General features: G+C 40.3%; 1 protein-coding gene across 1 annotated transcript in view; it reads right to left on the reverse strand.

The window, feature by feature from the left end:
* The window catches only part of Rnf217 (ring finger protein 217), a 110810-nt gene that overhangs the window by 12770 nt on the left and 76448 nt on the right, over window positions 1-21592 (reverse strand). The window contains exons 3-4 of the mRNA XM_055599357.1: window positions 14391-14555; window positions 1461-1662 (exon numbers count right to left, since the gene is read on the reverse strand). Of these exons, the coding sequence (XP_055455332.1) occupies window positions 1461-1662; window positions 14391-14555 (367 nt within the window). The remainder of the gene's footprint in view (window positions 1-1460; window positions 1663-14390; window positions 14556-21592) is intronic.

Consider the following 21592-nt stretch of genomic DNA (forward strand, 5'->3'; position numbering starts at 1 on the left):
AGAAAAGAAAAGAAAAGAAAAGAAAAGAAAAGAAAAGAAAAGAAAAGAAAAGAAAAGAAAAGAAAAGAAAAGAAAAAAGGACCGGTCAAAGCAAAGACCATCCAGGATAAAGGATGGAAGAAACTTCTTCACAGAAGCCAAGATGGCACTGGAACAGGAAAGAAGGGAGACCAGGAGAAATGAGAGCTTTGTGTCTGAGCTTGTTCTCCATATATAGAGTTACAGATGGTCACAGCTTTGTTTGCTGTTTGCAATCTTCCCTCCTGACTCTTACAAATACATTTCTTAGCTATCCTCAAAGTCCACAGAAACAGCAAGTAAATCCTGGTTTTATAATTGTAATTTTTACCTTAGAAGCAAATAAAGGTATAGAAAATACTGAAAATTATTAAAACCAATTGGCTATTGTATGGTATTGATTCTGTAAAAAGTGTGTTTAATTAAAATTTAGTTGGGGTATTTTTTTTTTTTTTACAGTGACCACAGTTTCAAAAAGGGGCAATACTAGTTTCTACATATTGAAGTATACTTAAGAAATAAAGAGTTTTTGACACAGATCTATTATAACTACCAACTTTTCTCAAATCAGCCATAATGATTCCAGACAGAGGGGTGAGTCACAACAACGAAACTGCTGAGGAGAGCCACAAAGACATTCTTAGAACTAGACAAAGCAGTTGGGAGAGAAGGAAAATGTTTCGATGTTTAAAGACTGCGGGGTGCGCAAGAGAAAACCCGTGAGAGGAAGAAGCGCTGAAGCAGCACACAATAGAAAGAGGAAGAAATTTTGGTGGACACATCGCCCAGGGGTTGGCACTAGTGCAAGAAATCAGCTGAGGCCATGAGAACTGCACAGGCTAAGGCAGGACATGGGGCCAGGTATCTGTTTCTGCCTGCATTTTGTATGTGGGTTTGATGAAGAGGGGGCTAAAGGAATTCACAAAGCAGTTACAGTTGGGGAGCTAAACTTGGGCTTATATGTAAATGAGAGTTTTGATACTCGTTCCATCATCCAGGTAGTTGTTCATACACACCAACACTATTTCTATAGACGTCTACACATTTGTTACAGGGCTCTGAGGTGTGAGTATGTTTTGTTTTTTTTTTAAATCACTGTCCCCTGTTTCATGCTGTACTGTACTCATTAATGAATCAATAGAGCACGCTTGTGTTTTGATACCTGGTAGTGTCATATAAAAATAAATATGACACTCTGCTTGCCACAAGTGGCTTTGCACTCAGGGTTTCAGGAGCGTTGATCATGGAAGAGTGTCATAGTAACAGTCTTCCCTTTCCAGCTCTGATCACAAAAGGAGGGACTCTCTTCCTATAGTTTGGTAACGGCCTTACCGGAACCCCTGGCACACAGCAAGCCCTCAGGGTTCTCGCACCTGGACCCTTCTATCGCCACTCTTGGATCCTAAGGAAGACACCCAACAGCAAGTGTGCGTGCTACTCACCACAGACTGACCCTCGAACTAATCTTCTTAAATGAGGTCTCTCTGGGAGGTAGCGATATTTGCATCCAAATATACTGAGGTTTGATGTGTGGTCTCCAAAAAAACGGAGCTGGCGATATCTCTCTCCACATCGATAACAAAAATTAGTGTTACACTGTGAACAAGTCATATGGTCACACCCTTCCGTTCTCTGGATATGTATCTGGATAAAGAGACGAATAGAAGAAAATGCAATTAATGTCTTTAAAAAGCAAAATATGTCAAATATTACAGTATCCGTTTTATCAAATTAAAAGTCTTATGTAGCATTTCTGAAGTGAAGTTTTCAATTTGTTCATAATCATATTTTCATCTAAAAGATTTCAAGTAGTAACTGTACCATTATAAGCCCGTAATGCAATTTGGGACTTGTATGCTGGTGAACATTTTAATATAGTCAGGAACTTTATAACTAACACAAGAGTCAAACCTGGCAGAGGTTGTTGTTTGACTCTTAGTAAAGTTGTGGCCAGTCACACCTTTACATGTTTTCACCTGTCACTCTACTCTTTTCCTCCTTTGTAGTCAAGGACGCACGAGCACTCATGTTTCAGGCTCCCTACTAAAGCATGATTTGGGCAATGAAACGGAAGCTGATGATGGTTGCTACTCGGCACTTCGTCCTTTTACAGTGATATGGTTTTCTCTTTGTATGTGCTGGGCCAACAGCAGCGGATCCGGGCTTTGTGCAGCCCATCAATTATCTGAGAGTCCCTCTTTAAGGCAGGTGTAAATTAAAACCTGGGTACAAGGCCTCCTAGTAACTCAGCCCCTGGTCAAGTGACCTCCCTTACTGGGCCTATTTGTCAATAATTATGGGCTCATAGCTATGCAGCCTGTAGATGGCACTAAGAAATAACTCAGACCAGGCTGGGAATACATACACAGCCCAGGGCCAATCCACACCACCTCATAAACTGAGTATGGTGGCCCATGCCTGTAATGCCAGCACTCAGGGGGCTACAAGGCAGGAAAATCCGAAGTTCAAAGCCTTTCTCCACCACACAAAGAGAATTCAAGCCTAACTTGGCCTACATGTCTAAAAAAAAAATCCCAAAAAACAAAACAAAACAATAACATGTAAGATGGGCCACCGCACTCTTGAACCGTTTCTGATTCAGACTGCCAAGGCACCAGGAACAAAAAAACATGGTTGAAATAATCTTCTAAGCATTCAACATCTACTGTCAACTTTTGGACTCTGTGCTCCATTTACAAGGAGATGACAGCTAATGGTTTCCATGAGAGCACAGCAGTGCCATGGGTAACCTACAAAAGAGAACTAAATGTCTTCAGGACCCGCTGTGCATGGAGCGCGGCAGGAAGACTGCTACTTCCAAGTCTTGTAAGCTCATTGTGGGACCATGGTTCTTATTCTTAACCCGAGTTCTGAGAACAATTTCGACTACCGAACTTTGGGGAAGTGAGGCCGGGCTGGAAGATGTACATCATTGTGAGAGGTCTTTAAAGGTTACAGCCCAGGCCTTGGTTCTGGTCCGGGTCTCTGCTTCCTGGTATGTCAGGGTTTGAATTGCCTTGGCGTCAGATTCCTGCTGCCAAAGATGTAACCTCTCTGCCATGCCTTCCAACTACAACGGACCGAACTCCTCTAACAAGCATGAATCAAAACAAATTCTTCAAGTTTCTGTGAGCTGTTTTGATCTCAGGCATGCAAAGGTAATGAATATAATTATATAAACACATTTTATTATTTTATAACTCTAGAAATAAACTGACACAATGCAGATTCAGAAGGCATTCAGAGCTAATATTTGCTAAGCAACTTGGAATTCTGCACTCCTAACATCCAAGGTACACTAAGTCCAACATGCTAAGCAAAGTCCTGGAAAAAATACATTGGAATGCTACAGTTTGATAACAGTATTTTTATTTTAAAAACATAAAACTTTAAAACACAGGTTATTATTATGTTTATATTAGATGTAATTAAAACTTTTTGCTATAGTTTCAAGCCATTCATCATTTTAGTTCTCCTAGAGCAAACTAAGCACTCACATGGCTACAGTTCAGCACCAAAGCCCATTGGATTAAACTGACAGCTCCTATGGCACAAGTGCCCCATGATTTATTACTACTCAGTTTCTCCTCTTTATCTGTACTAGATAAGCAAGCTGTTTCAGGAATTCAATATTTATATACCAATGTTACCTCTTGGTCACTTAGAAGTCATGAGACAAAAAGGTTGATACCAGCTACCATAGGAGTTTTCTGTTAAGTGACCCATTGTAGTAGACAGAAATGAGAAACAAGCCACTTTTGTGCCTATGAGATAAAGAACTAATTATTTTCTTTAACATTTCATAACAAAATTAAGATAAAATTAAATAATATCATACATAAAAATAAAACAGTACCAATCTTCCTGAGGATACTGACATTTAATTCAAAAAAATACTCACAGAATACCTAAAAAGTAAAAGTAAAATTTAGTTGTTGTTTTTTAATTTTATGTATGAGTGCTTTATCTGCATGTCAGAAGAGGGCATCAGTTCCCAGTATAGATGGTTGTGAGCCACCATGTGATTGCTGGGAATTGAACTCAGGACCTCTTGAAGAGCATACAGTGCTCTTAAGTGCTGAGCCATCTCCTCAGCCTCCAGAACTTAGTTTTTAATTTTGGTGTAGGTCTCATTTAGCCAAAAGAAAGGATTAAAATAAAAAAAAAACTATTAAATATTCAACCCACTGAAAATTGTATCAGGATATATCTGTGCACTAATATTTATCTTTCATTAAGAAATGAAGGTCTACTTTATTAATCAGGAAAAAAAGAACTAAATTGCTATTTCTGTGACTGTTATCAATTGATATTTTGCTCTAGATGAAACACTAAACTCTTTTAAAAGAATCTAGAGGCTGGAGAGATGGCTCAGTGGTTAAGAGCCTTGGCTGCTCTTGCTGAGGACCCAGGTTCAGTTCCCAGCACCTACATGGTCCAGGAGATCTGATGACCTCTTCTGGCCTCCACAGGTACCAGGCTCGCACACCATACACAGAATAAATAGGAAAGGGGTAGATTTGCATGTTTATTTCACTCAAATGGTATTTGGGATCTGGAAGATTTAATTAGAAGGAAGAGTAAGCATTATGAGGGAATTAAGCACATCTCATGAATAATGAACAGTTCTCAACTCACACTGTTCCTACACACTCCACACGGCAGGGGTTCACCCACCTCAGTAAGAACCTGCAGACAGTTAAACTATCAAATAGAAACATCTCACGTCTAGCATTCTTACCCACCTATAATGTAAATAATATGTGAGGGTAGAGAGAATGCCTTTCCCAAATGCTAGCCTCTCTGTCCCGTTCCTGCGCCCACAACTTGAGGAAACTTCGAGGTAATCTGCCCACTTTAGCCTAGAAAGTCAGCTGGTCTCAACATCTTCAAAACAACAATGGAGTATACAGACCAGATAGTGTAACTCCATTGAGTTTAGCTATTAAATGAAATGCTAAATCAGGTGGGTCTCACTTCTCCTCTCAATAAAAAAAAGAAGAAGAAAATGACTTCAGGAAGAACAGAAGTCATAGGAGCTCTTAATTATAACAAAATCATGTCAGTATTGGGAGGTTTTTTTTTTTTTTTTCCTGAAGTGACTGGACAGGCAAAGAAAATCTAATCCTTGTCCATTGATGATATGATTTTGAAAACCCTGTTAATTTTAGTAATTTAACAAGTCATCCCTTAAATATAATCAGAACCATTAAGTACAATAGTATTTAAAAAAAACAGAACCTAGATATTGTTGAATTTCCCAATTGAACAATACAGAAATACAGTTACAGCTTACAGGAATTTAGAAGAAGGAAGCAGAAGGGATAGTGAGGGGGCGGCGGACAATATGTTCTCCGATCTCTGTTGATGGGACAAACATCATGTCCAAACACAACCTGGTGAGGAGAGGCCTTATTCCACTTTACTGTCAGGTAAGAACCCGTTTCTGAAGCAAGTTAGGGTGACAACTCAGGGCGGGAGCCTTGGAGGCAGGGCCAAGCAGAGCACAGACATGGGAAAGTGCAGCTAACTGGCTCACCTATCCCGCCTTCTGCTCAGCTGGCTGTCTTCCCTTTGAGAAGTTCATATGATGTGTTTTGATCATATTCCCTCCCCAACTCCTTCCATATCCATTCCTTTCTTCCCTAATGGCCCAACTTAGTGTTCTCATTAAAAAAAAAAAAAAGCCCAGTGAGTCCAATTTGTGCTGCCCACAAATAGATGTGATGAGGCCATCCACTGGAGGATCTACCAGGGACCACACCCTTAAGTCAAGACCAAGAATGACTCTCCGTCTTCCAGCAGATCCCAACTGCCAATAGCTCCTCAGCTGGGTGGTAGGGCTTCGTGTCCACTTCCCCTCTCTGTGATGGAAGTCTGCCTGGCTGGAGTTTGCTCAGGTATTGTACAGACTACACTGTCACATGTCCCTATGTGCAAGTGCCCCGCCGTCTCTGGAAACCGCTACTTTGTTGTAATCATCCACGATCTCTGGCTTTTAACAATCTTTTCAACTCCCTCTTCTGCAAGATTCCTGAGCCTTGAGAGAAGGGGGTGTGCGTGAAGCAGATATCCCACTTAGAGCTGACTGCTCCAGTCTCTTATTCCCTGTACCTTGACTTGTTGCAGGTCTGTGTTAATAAAAAGAACAAAAACAAAAAACGAACTACTGCAAAACAAAACAAACAAACAAAACAAAACAATGAAAACCCCCACAAGAAAACAAAAGACAAAAGTCCTCTATTGAAGGCTCAAAGACACACTAATAATGGGTGCAGTTGTAAGTCTTTAGGAATTGGTTTAATACTATGTCCATTTCGCAGGACTTGTTGGCCAGCGAGGTCTTCGACTCCCCCAATCATCACAAGCTATTCCAGTTCTCTTTTTACCCTTCAGAATTTGATGGTAAGACCCTACTGATAAAAAGCCCACATTTGAGTCATGGAACATGGAGAGCTCAAGCTGGGACTACAAAGCTTTATTCCAATTGGCCAACTTCCAAAGTGCTGGAAGATGCTATGGATGCTACCAGAGGAGAAAATAATTGTAAGTTTTGTCCAGCTGTGAGCTTTGTGAGCCACAGTAATGATGGGACTGGCAAGACATGACCACCATTACAACAGTGGCATGGATGTCATGAGAGTAAACAAGGACCTTCGGGTTGAATTTAAGTTCTGCTTCACAAAATGAAATCCATACGTGACACCACTATTGGGGCCAAGAACCTATGGCTAGACAGGTCATACAGTCCATATGAGAACCTTCTATTAGCTTTTAGCCATCTTTTTATAAAATTTGAGAACATTTGCCATGGGGGTAGCATTACCAGTAGTGGGCCAAACCTTCTCACATCCATCAATAATCAAGAAAAGGCCCAAAGACATGACCACAGGCCAATTTCCCCAGTTGAGATGTCCTCAAATAAATCTGTGCTGTGTCAAGTTGACAACTATAGCTAACTAGATCTCCTCAGATACTGTCCAACTATAGTCAAAGGAAGAAATACACTAATGATATACCCCTGTAATACAGTACTTGGAAGCCTGAAGAATGAATATGGCCTGGGTTACAGTGTAAGATCCTGTCTTAAAAAGCACCATAAAATAAAAGACAGAATAAATAAATAAGTCTTTAGTTGCCCTCAGGAAGTCAACAGACAATGTCGATGGTAAGGGGTAAGAGCTTATTATTGATAGGCAATTAACAGAAGTTAAAAACCAAATGAGTGAAAAGCAGCTGCTTTTACTGTCAAACATATTCTTAAAGGTAAATAAGATATTGCTTTTACAATGATTTGGCATCTCCCACTGTGAGGGCAGCTTTTTTTTTTTTTTTTTTTTTTTTTTTTTTTTTTAAGTCAGCACCAGTAATTCCTTATCTCCAAGGGATTTGTTTTCAGTGAGTTATAGACGTTTTCGGCCTGCTTCTGTCTTACAGTAAGGTTATAATGAAATGAAGTCTCGGAAGCAGGTACAAATACTGTCCAACTTCTAATTCCACAGTCTAGAGCTTTGCTACAAATTAGACCCTGACTTTCTTCCTCCTCCTTTCCCCTAGATTCCCTAGGCCCAGGCCCTCATGCCCTTAGAAACCTCAGAGTTCAGCTTCTTCTCCTTCACACTCATTCTCAACCCTTCCTCCCTGCTCTGGACACCTCAAGCATACATTAATTTCTCATGGCTGGCTAGCCAAAGATCATTCTCATTTTGCATGTTTTGTTACTTAGAAACCCTGTTCCTCTTAGTCTCCATTCTTCCGCACTTGACCACAACCCATGTTCTAGAAAGAGCCAGACATCTCTTCCTTATTCCTTTGCCTAACAGACAAATACTTATTTGCAGATACGAATCTTACATGGCCCCTGTTCTTAAGGAGTGTGTAATTTAAAGTGCAGACAGGTATTAATCAATTGTACACCAATGTATCTCCTAAGCCGTAAACAATTCTATGGAGAAAATGAAGCATGTGTGGGAAAAACAGTTAATGGAGGAGCCTGATCTGGTGTTAAGGGCGAGAAGAGGTTTATCTGAGGAAGTGAAATTTAATCTAAGAAACGAGAGGCAAGCAGCAGATTCCTAGCTAAGTGGAGCTCCAGGGAGGTACAGTATTCACAGCATTGGGTCTCTGGGTGCACAGACACAGCTGCTTACTCTAATTATCCGCACCCCTCTGGTTAAGCCTTGGCCAATAAAGTCTACATTGGTCCATATCATATACATATCCATCCATCCATCCATCCATCCATCCATCCATCCATCCATCCATCTATCTATCTATCTATCTATCTATCTATCTATCTATCTATCTATCATCTCTCTCTCTCTCTCTATTTATCTCTATCTATGTTAGTTTCGTGTCTGCATCTGTGTGTGTGTGGGGGGGTGTCATATATTTCCATGTATGAGGCCAGAGGGTAAGAGAGATCTGTGTCCTCTTCCACTATTCTCCACCTGTTCCTTTGAGTCGGGGTCTCCTGACCCTGAAGTTTTCATTTTTTTGGCTGAGCGCTGGAGCTACAGGGGTGCATGGGATGGTCAGATGGTTGCTGGAATGTGAACTCTGGTCCTCAGGGCTTCAAGGAAGTGCTGCACTACATCCTCAGCTTTCTGTGCACTGCTGCATTTTTGTTAAGGGGCTTGTACACACCCTCACACAAGCATGTTCTCAGCAAATACTTACGAAAAGGCAAATGAGTGTTACCCACGATCACACAATTGTCTAACCCAAAGAACGTGTTTTAAATGTTTATGTTCCCATATCACTTGGCATCATTTAATCAGCTGATCACTGTATCCTCTCTGATCTTTGATGTACTCTTCTTTCAATGACCTCCATTTTTTCCATTTTGCTCTGATCTCTCTTAGGTTCCAGCCCTAATTCTACCCATACTTCCAATACCTCATGCATGCTCTTTTGGTGACCTCTTCCACCTATAAATCATTGGTTTCAATTTTCCTCCACTCTATCTCATTTCTTTATCTCATCTGTGAGTCTGGCCTTTAGCCTTTAGATCCACTCAACTATTTGCTAGTCATATACATAAGCCTTTTAGTCATTTCCAAGACAAATAAGCAAAACTCAAGTTAACATACTTCTAGAGTGCGTTATCCTAACAACAACAAGATAAAAGTGTAGACAGAGAAAACTGTATCTTGTCTCCATATAAAATGAGCTTAGCTCATTCTCACTCCTCTAGGCCACACAATTGCTGTCAACTGGGTGACTGGTTAGCCTCCTCTGACTTTAATCATGACGTTCATATAACTCTAGCTACAGGTGAGTCCTTCTCTCCAGCCTAGCTCACACCATCATTTCTTTCTATCTTGTTTGTGCACAGCATGTGTGTGCTATTGGGGATATAGTTCCGAGCATGTGAAAGCAAAAGTCAGCACCCTACCCCAAAGTTTCCTTTAAAAGTGGAAAAGTAACTGCCTTTTATCTTGAAAAATGGAGTGTATGGGCTTAGAATACAAACATAACGATATTCCAAATCCCTAAAGGACATACAGGTTATAGGAGATGTTTGTCTGTGAGCTAAGCAATGTCACAAGCTGTGACATATGGGTCTCTTAATTTCTAGTTGAATTATAATCTTGATTATGAACAAGTCCAAATACTTTAAACACTACTGATAATATAATGCTATCCATATACTTGCCCCCCCCCCCACATTTAATGATGGAAAACAATACAATCTTTTTGCTTTAGAAGTAATCTGGAGAAAATGCTTTCCTTGCAGCGTGCTAGCTTCACATAATTATGTTTGATTGACTCAACTTCCCACTTGCTTTGCACTTGCTTCAAAGCATTGTGTAAAACTGCCTGAAGGTATGCACTCCTGTGTTTTCAAAGTTCATGTGTTGAAAACACATGTTTGAAGGGCAGGAGTCTTGCCTTAGGAGGAAAAAAAAGTTTTGTCTCTATTCCCTAAGTGCTGAGATTATAGGCATGTACCAAATTCACTCCTGGATGAGGATATTAAAGTAAAATATAAGGCTTGTTTGTTTGTTTGTTTGTTTGTTTTGGGTCATGATCTTAAAGAAGCATTCAAGATTGGGAGTCAAATGCCTTGTTTCAAAACCTAACTTCACTGAAGATTTAATGCTAAGGTATGTGGGGCTGTGAAACTGCTTACAACACTGATGTTTATTTAGGTGTATATTGTTGACATGTACTTATTAATTATAAGTATGCATCTCACTGTTAATTGTATTTAATTTAGCGAATCTTAAGTCACTTTGGAATCGTATGCACAGTGTCAAGACGAACTTCTGCATGAACCTAAAGCAGTTTTTTTTCCCCCAATAAAGTTTAATTTCTTTACTTGTGTTAAATTTCATTTAAAGGTCAGATCATTGTGAACTATGTTTTGTTGTGATTAAGCTGAAGGGAAATCTGTCACAATAAGCTTATGTTCCCTTTAGAGTCAGAACTTACACACACACACAAACAAAAAAAAAATATAAGAATGCTGAGTCAATTGACTAAATAAACCTCTGCATTCAAAAGTAAGCATGAGAGGGTGGCTATCCCACATCTTCCAGCACTCAGCAGGCAGGAAGACAAAGACAGGCATAGGTCTGTGAGTCTGAGGTAAGCCTGGTTTACAACTAAGATCCAGGCTAGCCAAGAACTACACAGTGAGAATACCATCTCTTAAGAAAAAGAAAGGAAAGGAAGGAAAAGAGGAAGGAAAAAAGGAAGGAAAGAAGAAAAGAAGAAGAAAGGAAGGGAGACGGGAAGAAGGAAGGAAAAAGAGAGAAAGGATGAAAGAAAGAAATGAAAAAGAAAAGGCAATGAATGGTGGGGCTAGAAAGATGGCTTGGTGCTCTTAAGAGCACTTACTGCTCTTCAAGAGGATCCAGGTTTGATTCCTAGTGCCCACACTATTGTTCACAACCATCTTTTTTAAAATTTAGTTTTATTTATTATTATTACTATTATTATTATTATTATTATTATTATTTTGTTTGTTTGTCCGGAACTTGCTTTGTAGACCAGGCTAGCTTCGAACTCACAGAGATCCGCCTGCCTCTGTCTCCCCGAGTGCTGGGATTTCAGGCGTGCACCCCTGCACCTGGATGGCTCACAACCATCTGATGCCCTCTCTGAACCCTGTGAGCTCCTGCTTGTATCTGGTGTACATAAATCCAAAAGTACATATATACATAAAAATAAATTAATTAATTAAAAAGAGGTAATGACATTCATCAAAATGATTAAGCAAAGTTACTTTTAATACAGCATTATTACAGTTTCATAAAATAATTCATAGGTAAGCTCTGGAATTGTTTTGCATGTTTACCTCAATATAAAATAATTACACTTACAAGTAAACATCTTGATCATAAATGATAGAAAAGAGCTCTTAAGACTCACTTTTAATATCTGTCAGATTCAATTATACTCTCTATTATATTTTACTCGTTTGTATTTGTGTACATATATGTATGCATGCTGTGTCACAGCCATGTCACAGCACATTTATGGGGTGGGACCACAATATGCAGGAATCAGATCTCTCCTTCCACCACGTGAGTTCTGGAGACTGAACTCAGGTTGTCAGTTTTGGTGGCAAGTGCCTTTACTCACTGAGCCATCTTGCTGCCCCCCAAATTAAATTATAAATAATATATACCTGTAAGTATATAAAATATATGCACATGATATTTGTGTGTGTTTTTATGTATTTCCAAAAAGAAAGAAAATGATATATTCAGACAAATAAAACTTTAAAAAATATGTACAAATCAACTAAGTTTAAAAAAAAGTTTTTACAAAAAAGGAGTTAAAAGTTTGAAATACAGAGTTCACAGAATTCAGTGCAAGCAAGTAGGTCCCAATCTAGCCCACTCAAATGACCAAAAAATATGAACAGAAAATTTAAGGGTTCATAACCAACTCAAAAGAATGTAGATTTATAGTCAGCCTATAAATATAAGGATGCACTGCACAACCCTTAAATTAGCAACTGGGTAACTCTATTTGGAGTATGACTAGGAAAAGCCCACCAGAGAGTCTGCAGACTTTTCTGGGGAAGCAATCTAGTTCACCATTTGCACAAGTTAGCAGTTTGGGGGCTGGAGAGATGGCTCAGCTGTTAAGAGCACTGAGAGCTCTTCCAGAGGATCCTGGTTCAATTCTCAGCACCCACATGGCAGCTCACAACTGTGTGGTCTGTAACTCAAATTCCAGTGGATCTGACTCTCTCACACAGACATATATGTATGCCAAACACCAAATGTACATAAAAATAAATAAATTTAGCAATTTGACATTATGCGCCAAATACGAAAAACACTGTAGCCCTTCATTTGGCAGCTCTACCTTCACAATAGTAAACGTTAATGGTACAAAATGGGAAAGGGTATGTATCCATGATACATATTTAAGCAGAGCTGACATAACGGCAATGTTTAGAGAACAACTTAGTAACATTAGAAATGTCTGAGTGGTTGAGGAGAAAGCTAATGACACTAAACAGTCATGACACTCCCCTTAAAAACTTTATGAAAGTAATTTCAGAAGGCCTTGGAGACACAGCGAATGTTTAAATACAGTGGGATGCTGGGTAAGTGCTTTCCCTCTCACTCTAAACCTTTATTGTTTAACGTGTTTCGAACAAACACTAAAAAATACAAATTACTATTAATACTATAAAATTAACTTAAAATACAACGGAATGCAAAAACGGTAAGTTTTTGTCAAAGCAAAATTCAAATACTTTTGTTACAAATATTGAGGATATTTACATAAAAATAAGTTGTTCACTTGGAGCATTATGGATATTTTTTGAAAAACATTCCTCCCACTTCCCTGTTTCATATTTGTAAATTTGAATAGATTTGTGAAAAGAGGCCTTAGAGTATGAAAATATTAACTCACTGAATTTGTTTCCTTAATTCCTATTAGAAGAAATGTTTGTTTGGAGGAGAAACAGAGGTAGTGATTTCAAAGGCAAAGAAAAAAAAAGGTCGGAAAATGTAGAGCTTTAAAGTCATGCCTGGAAGAAAAAAAAAAGTCTGTGATCAAAACAACCCATAAAACATGACTTACACTGACTTATGCTTTATGTGGATTGCACATGGTGGTTTCAAGGCAGCCACATGAGTGGCTCACGGCTCTTTCCTTTGGGCTAGTTGAGGCAGTTCTTTTGAAAGCCTCCTCACCTGTTACTCTAATGGGCCGCAGCACGCACTCTCTCTCAGCTATATATCTGTGTTTGTTGAGACTGCGGAAGCTGTTAGTGACCGCGGCCAGCAGGCCGGCTACTTTTACTCCCTCCTTTCACTTGGCTGGGATATGGATGTCATCAATGCTGGGTTTTCGGCACTGTCTCCATTCATTCAGAAATCCTCCACTGCAAAGGTTGCACAGCCATTTGTTCAGACTACAGTCTTAGATCCGTACTAAGTGAAAATTGTTTTTATGTCTATTTAGAAATGTGAAGTACACTCTTCAGGAAGATGTTCTGTAGAACGAGTGAATAGCGCTCCGCAACTCTGCCTGCCTGGACTGGGTCTGAAACCGAGAAGGACCTCCGAGTGAAGTGCTAGGTGAGAGAAAGGTGAACTGCCTTGTCTTTAACTCGCTCCACAGTGGGACGAAAACTAATGTGTACAGAGCAATGGGTGCAGCACAGAGATAAAAACTGTACTGGCTTCTGCTCTACAGGGAAAATAAGAAAACCGTAACTCAAGTCACTAAGAACCACTCTCAAGAATTAAGTCAAGCTGGCCTGTGGGTCTGGCTCCTGACGAGGCTGGGGTAGCAGCCAGGAGTTCTCTAGGCCAGCCTGAATAACACAGAAAGAACTGTCCTCAAAAAGTTCTTCTAGTCACTAAGAAGATATCGTAAATTTCAAACTACACTATTTACTTTCGGTATGCATAAAAGAATGTGAATTTAGCACAGCAAAATATTACATACCCAATAATAATTTAGAAAAATACTTTTGCTATTTGGATTCACCATTATTAATTTTAATATTTTTTCTAAAAATTTAAGGTTCATTTGTCTAGTGCTAGGTCTCAAGGAAGCAACTGTAAAATTATTCTTAAAACAAATTAGGCCCAATACGGTTGCCAAAAGTAAATTTGTTCAAAGATAGTATAAACACTTATTCAAACACACGCATAACTTTCTAAAGGAAACCTTCAGGGCAACAAATGCTGACAACAATAATTGACACTATTTATATGAACATGCATGTCTACCTTGACATGCAATATAATCATTCTTAAAAAATAAAATGGCGAAGCCCTCTCACACCTGCATAGGCCATTACGAACATGCTAACTTCCATCCTGTGAATATCGCTCCCTCGAATACAGGTGTCACTTCCCTCTCCTTCCTGCGAAGGCTTCTCTCACCTTGCACTTGGGGCACTTCTGGGCATTTCTCTGCCCGTGCTCAATTTCGCTGGCCCAGTGACGCAATAACTTGTCTCCTTTTTTGTACTCCTTGCAGTTAACACCTTCATGCCAAGGAGAATGGCACTTAAAACACCAGATGAATTGGCAAGTGGGACACTGGATCTGTGCAAGAAAAACAGTATTAGTACTTAGGCGATACACGGAGTGTTTTCTATCACTGTGATAAACACCATGAGAAAAAGCAGTCTGGGTAGGAACGGGGTTATTTGACTTACACATTGCAATCACAGTCTATCATGAAAGGAAATGAGGGCAGGAACTCAAGGAGAGAACCTGGCAGCAGGAACAAAAGCAGAGGCCCTAGAGGAACAGTGCTTACTGACTTGCTCCCCGTGGCATGCTCAACCTGCTCTCTTATATAACTCAGGACCACCTGCCCAGGGGTTGCACCCCCCCCCCCACAGTGGGCTGGGCCCTCTCACACCAATCATTATTCAAAAAAATGCCTTACAGATGGAGGAATACTCTCAACTGACATTTCTCCTTCCCAGATGACCCGAGCCTGTGTTAGGTTGACAAAAAAAAAAAAAAAAAGAACCACCATATGGCCAACCGGGTAACTGTCAATGCTTTGGGCGATTAGCTAAAAGGTAATTTCCTTCGGAATACTTTCCCCAAGAACAAACAAGACCAAATCTTGGTAAAATAGGAATCCTCTAATACTGAAAGAGGATGAAACTGTTTTGACAAGGACATTTTGTTTAGAGACTACCTAGGCAGTCAGAACACATGAGACATGTTGAAAATCAATTTAGTTGTGTGAACATCTCCCATATGGGAACACAGAGTGAATCTTGAAGGCACAAAATCCAGACAGCACGCTGGCAGTGCCACACCGCTGAATCAGTAGCAACCCCCAAGGACCCTGTGAGAAAGAGATCAGTATGTCAATTCTGCAGGGGACACCTAAGAAGCCGTCAGAAGGAAGCCTTCTTTGAAAATACGAATTCATGGAATGTACTTATTGAAAGTATTCTGCCTTCCACTCAACATGGGAGCTTTCTTTCATGCCTTCCTTTGTTTTGGATGGCAGTGAAGAGTTCCATTTTCACACAGTATTTCCCATTCTCACTCTAAAGTGAGTAGTCATAAGGGCACTTAAGTGTTGCATCCTCGTGTGGTTAAAATGAATTAAGATAAGATGCCACACCATGAACGCTCTTGTAACGAAGACCTCTCTTAAACTCTGTGCTTCTGCACACTACATCGCGGCAGCAGGATTGAATTTACTGACGTTCTAAAGAACAGCCAAGGTTTCTTTCATTAAACTGTAACTAATACCACAACTTAGATCTTTGTTATACTGATGTTTCTTTTTGACAGTGTGGTTCCCCTAAATACATTAACTGAGAAGGGTTCTAATTGTGGCTCTTTTGCTTGTAAGCCAAAAGACTCTAGTTCTCACTCATGCCACGTTTCTGGGCACACTGGCATACCCTTTCAGTGTTGGCACTTGAGGGAAAGATTGGAGGCTAGCCTGATCTATGTAGAGAGACCCTGTCTAAAAAAGGAAAAGCAGGGATAAATAATGTTTTTTTCTATGCAAATATGAAGTAGTGAAATTTTGCTTTCGATTTTCTATAAAGATCTCAATTATTATACCAAAATTCATTAATTTCAAAATTTTGCTAAATGGTAATGCCATGTCTTATTTTTCTTATCCTCAAAATAATGCTACAATGTGTGTGTGTATACACACACACACACACACAAACACATATGGAATTCATAAATATATATTACAGAGGGTGAAAGATATTAAGTGGCCCACCCAAAGTAACCCAGAACATAGGTATTAAGATGCATGTGAACCTAAAATTATCTGGCTACATGGCCAGCACACTCTTCACTGTCAGAACACTTGATCATACTCCCGCAGAATTCCTTCTTCAATAAAACTTCACACTTAAACTATTCCATTAGTCACCATTTTACAGGATTCCCAACCCACTAACATAAATAGGAAGACCCTTGGTTTGGAAAGAAAGGTTATTGCTACTTAGTTGCAAGAACAAAACAACAACAACAACAAAAACCAACCAACCAAACAAACAAACAAACAGAAACCAGACACATTTGCCTATTCTGAATACTAAAATTAAAACGAGTCTAAACAATAAAAGGTAGTTATTAAATTGGCCTACATAACATGGGCAGAGAGTCTACACACGAGTCTGCATGCTAAACTTCTGTTTTCTTTTGTTTTTTGTTTTTTACAGAGAGAGTTTCATGTAGCCAAGGTAGCCTCAAACATTATGTGGCAAAGGATGAACTTTTAACCTTTTGATCCTTCCACCTCCATCTCCTACATGATAAAATTACAGGCGTGCTTTCCCAGGCTGGACTAAGTCTTGTTTAAGAATACTAAGTTGAAGTAGGTAAAACAGAAGAATTATTTTTTTTCTCTTAGGTCATTCAACAGTACAGAGGATATGCCAATACATACAGGAGCATTCCTTCTGCACACAAATGAAAGGGTAAGGAAGTCAGAAGAACATATCTTTCTTGCAGATGTCAGGAAGCTTAAAGACTTAGTCCAATTGTCTCCTATCAGACAGTATTCATAATTGCAAATCACCAAACTCTAGCATCATGAAATGAAAATTTTAAAGGTCTCCTTTAAGTTAAATAAAACAACAAGCCTGTGGATTCGAGTTCAATCCACAGAACCTGTATTTTAACAAAGGCCAGGCACAGAGGTTGCTCGTGCTTGTAACTGTAGCTCTGGGGACTAAGCAGGCGGCCTACACAGCCTAAGGCAGTGAGGGAGGCTGAGTACAGAGCCAAGTGAAGGACTCCGTCTCAAAAATTAAAAGAACACAAAATGGATGATGCCTAACAGTTAACAGTGCTGACTTTCGTCTCGTTCCTTGTGACCTTAACCACATTCAAAATCGGCCTTATCTAAACATAGATATCAACATTGCATCTTCCTCCGCTCGTGTGTTCAGCCACTGCCCTCAGGAAATGCCAGCTCACAACCTCAGGCCTTATCACAAGGAGAGTCTGCCTTCTGAATAAAATTCTCTTCATAGAAGCCCCATACTCCCTTCTTCACACTGGGACTGTGTTTTGAATTGAGGTGTGAAGCCTGCTCTCCAGCTGGGGGCGCTGTTGGGGAAGGCTGTGGAGCCTTACTGGAGGAAGTGGGTCACTGGGTTAGAGGCTGAAGCTTCAAAGCCCTGCCCCACTTCCTGTCCACTCTTCCACTTTCTGGCGGCAGATGCAGAACGGCCAGCCATCCCCTGCTCTTTTTGCCACACACACATCCCAGCATGATGATCTGCTACCTCTTGACCTGTGGGCCTGAACAGCCCCCTTTCACTGCTTCTCCTCAGGTACCACAACGAGAAAGGTCACTAAGGCACTAGTCCAAGAAAAGTCAGAGGACCAGCAACATCAGCAACACCTTGGACATAGGACTCATGAAAGGCCATACACAATTACTACAGAGTTTACATATTTCCAAGATTGCCTTGAGGTGATTCATACCCACGCTAAGGTTTGATAGGATTCATCTTTTCTTCCAACTCAGTCTCTCTGACTGCTGACTATTGGACCCAGAGATTCCCCCAAATACATGTAGCTACTGGGTGACATAGTTGACAAGAGGCCTAAGACGTAGCTGACATCTGCTTTGGCAAGAGAGGTTACTCACTCTTTAATGACAAGAAACAAACTATGTCTTCTCTCCTTAGTGGCAAAATGGGGATACACATACATTCAGCCTTTACCGGAAAGGCAAAGACAAGAAGAAGAGTGGGTGCAGATCTCTAGAGAAGAGAATAGACACTGCCTTGTGCTCTTATGCTGCCACAAGGGCCTGGTTCTCCCTGAAGCCTGATCTTTTCCTTTCCGCTGCCCGGGTGGAGGTTGGGGAGTGTGCTTAGCAAATCTCATTGGTGTGGCCTGAGAGAAATCACCTCTCTACTTCCTATAATTGGAAACGATCCAACTAACACAATATGCCCACTGATATATCCTGAGAAAGCTTCTTGCTTCAAAATGTCTTCTCTTTGCTTCCCAACCGCATTTAGGAACTTTGCCAGGAAATTTATATTAGGTGTGCAGACATCCAATCTACCCAAGAGTCTACAGTGCACGGAGGGCAAAGGCTTCACCTGCCTCATTCTTCCTGGGTTCTCTAAACTAACGGGTTCTCTGTAAAAAGGAATCTGATTAAATCCAGTAACTGACGTGACATGACCACGTCATCAGACGATGGTTTCTACGTGTTTTATCTTCATAGCACTGTATTGATCATCCTGACTAAGGTCAAACTCTTCTGCACTAGTTAAGAAACATAAAAGAACTTCATAATACATTTCTGGCACTTGAAACACACTAGTTTTCACAGGAACTCTGGCCACCCTGACACTCATCATTCCAAGAAAACACTCAAGATAAAGAATCCAAAACCAAGAAAACTACAGATAAATTTTCATTAAATTTCCAAATTCCTATAAAATGTGTGTGTGTGTGTGTGTGTGTGTATGTGTGTGTGTGTGTGTGTATGTGTATTCATGTGGGTGTCTGCACTTGTGTGCCCAGGCCGGAGCTCAATGCCTGATTTTTTTTTTCTTCTGCCCTCTCTCTTATTTTTGAGACAGGGTTTCTCAGTGAACTTGGAGCTAACCAAGTGGCTAGGCTGGTTGACCAGAAAGACCCTGGGATCTGCCTTTCTCCAAGCCTTCCCAATGTTGGGAATTACAGGTGCATGTTGTCCTGCCCAGCTTGTATATAGGTGGGGATGTGAACCCAGGTCCTCCAGTTTGTACATCAAGTACTTTGCCAGCTGAACCATTGTCCGGCCCTATAATCTTAAATAAATCATGAAATCATTACTTCTTAAGCTCAAAATGTTAGACAAAATCCATTCATAAGTGAAGGATTATAAAGATAACAGCTACCTTAGTTTTCCATGAGGAACTTATTTTGTTAGAATGTCAGGTTAAACATATTCTCAATAATGAAACAGTCACCAATTCATTTGCAATATTTATATAGCACCTGAGTGGCAGGTAGTGACCGTACTGATTTTTTTTTTTCACACAGAAAAGAATGAGAATATCTTGTCCGTAACGGACTTATTCAGAGCAGACAGACATGAAGTGGGGCAGCAATATGATCATAATCTGTCAGCGTAGAAGCTTGTACAAGTCAGTGCCCTAGGAAAGATGTTTCAGGGAAGGCTGGAAGATAAATTATCAGAGAGACTGTGGCAGAATGTTGCTGTCACATGTGATAAGACTCTCTGTCAGGCAGAGTCTGTCCTAGTACTAGATAGGACCCGGAGAGCACACACAGAAACACAGTATTCTGACAGCCTAAACTGAGACAGCACTGCAGCTAGCTCAACATGAGCCTTGCTGACTTATCCAATAAACAGAGTCTGTAAATCCCTATAACCCTGGCATGTACACCAAGATACACAATGGTTCAGACACTCCATATTTAGATCATCTAAAATTCAGCCTACAGTATGTCCTAAAGAATCTAATCAATTTAATAAATTATCAGAAAACATGAGTAATAAGATTTTTTTAAGAATTAAAAAAAAATCCTTTCTTTTGTAGAGGAAGATATGCAGATATTACAAGGGCAGTAAAAGAGTCTGATCTGCAGCTTCAAACACCTCCAGTAGACACTCTTGATTCTTTTAAACATCCAGTCCTAAAGCCAGAGTATCTGCAGTAGCCAGACAGTCTCCTCATGGCAGACTTGCAGAATCCTGCTCTCTGAGATTTCATTGTCTCCTGGGGTTTCTTTTAGTACCACAGGAACTCACGCTTCATGAGGCAAGGGTCCCTTAACAAAATCCAGGTGTGCTTAAATAACTCTTGCCTGATGGTTGCCCAGCAGAGATGAAACCAGGCTAGATGAGAAAAAAAGAAAAACCAAAAGGAGAGAAAAGACGCAAAGATTCACACAGGGTAGGGTAAGGTGTATCAAGATGCACATACCTTGCTAGCCTCCCACATACCAATACCCGTAGCTAGTATTACATATTTCATACACATTCATTACACAATACATTCACCTCAAAAGTTTAAAAATTCCTTTTCAAGCAGAAAGCACGTTATTTCTAGGGCAACCTATGAGAAGCTACAAAGGGTGTCTGCTTCCAAAGAGCCTCCTTCTCTTCACCCAGTATCACCCTTTGATCCCAGCCCTTCTGGAAATACATTCTAGACTCCCCCCAAGCTCAGAAACCAAGACCTAAGACTTAAGTGAGTCTACATCTTGTCTCAGGACCCGCTTTTCCACTAATGAACAAAAGTGGGAAGGAACTGGAAGATTTGGTCTTGAACTGTTAAATCCCCATGCTGGTGTGACACCGCACTGGGTTTGTGGAAATGAGGGAGTAAGGGAGAAAAGGCACATGTACAGAGGATGCAAAGAAGAAAGGCCCAGTCCCAACCCTTCTTCTGAATGAACATCTGACTGCTGAACACCAGCACCATGGCTAGCTTACCCTCCCCTCCTGCCTCGCCAACACCAGAAACGATTCTTTCTTGTCCTTTCTCCTAAAGACTCCAGAGATGACGTGATGAAGAAAAACGAACAAAATCAGTTCTAAACACCACCGCCATCAATTTATGTTGGCTAGAGGTCTGTATTATTATTATTAGTGGTGGTGGTATTTAGGGGTAGATGTTAGGATACAAAAATCAGGGGAATTTCAGTATTTGGCTGTTAGAAATTGATGGCAGGAAAAGTCTCTAAAAATAATGGCTCTTTTATGAAATCAAGAAAGAATAAAAGGGAACTTTTGCAAGGCACCCCATAAATAAGCAAAGGGAGAAATATATTCATAAAATCTAGTGGGCTTGCATCATAGCTGAGCACTGATAAACACTTCAAGGTTAACAAATGCAACACGCCCTTTGTTTAGCTGGCTCCCTTAAATCTGGCTGGACAGCTTCAGTTTTATCTCTCTTGTGCAACAACATCTGAGAAGCTACATTTGTTTTCTGACAACTGCTGACACGATGCATCAAGCCAAGAGCAATCGCTGTGTGTTGGGAGCTAAACTGACCCTGTTGGCTGACTGGCAGTCTGCTTATTTGTAAACAATCAGCTTGAAGAGGAGTGTGTGTGTGTGTGTGTGTGTGTGTGTGTGTGTGTGTGTGTGTGTG

This window comes from Psammomys obesus, unplaced genomic scaffold (assembly GCF_907164565.1).
Source record: "Psammomys obesus unplaced genomic scaffold, mPsaObe1.curated_primary_1811, whole genome shotgun sequence".
Taxonomy (NCBI): domain Eukaryota; kingdom Metazoa; phylum Chordata; class Mammalia; order Rodentia; family Muridae; genus Psammomys; species Psammomys obesus.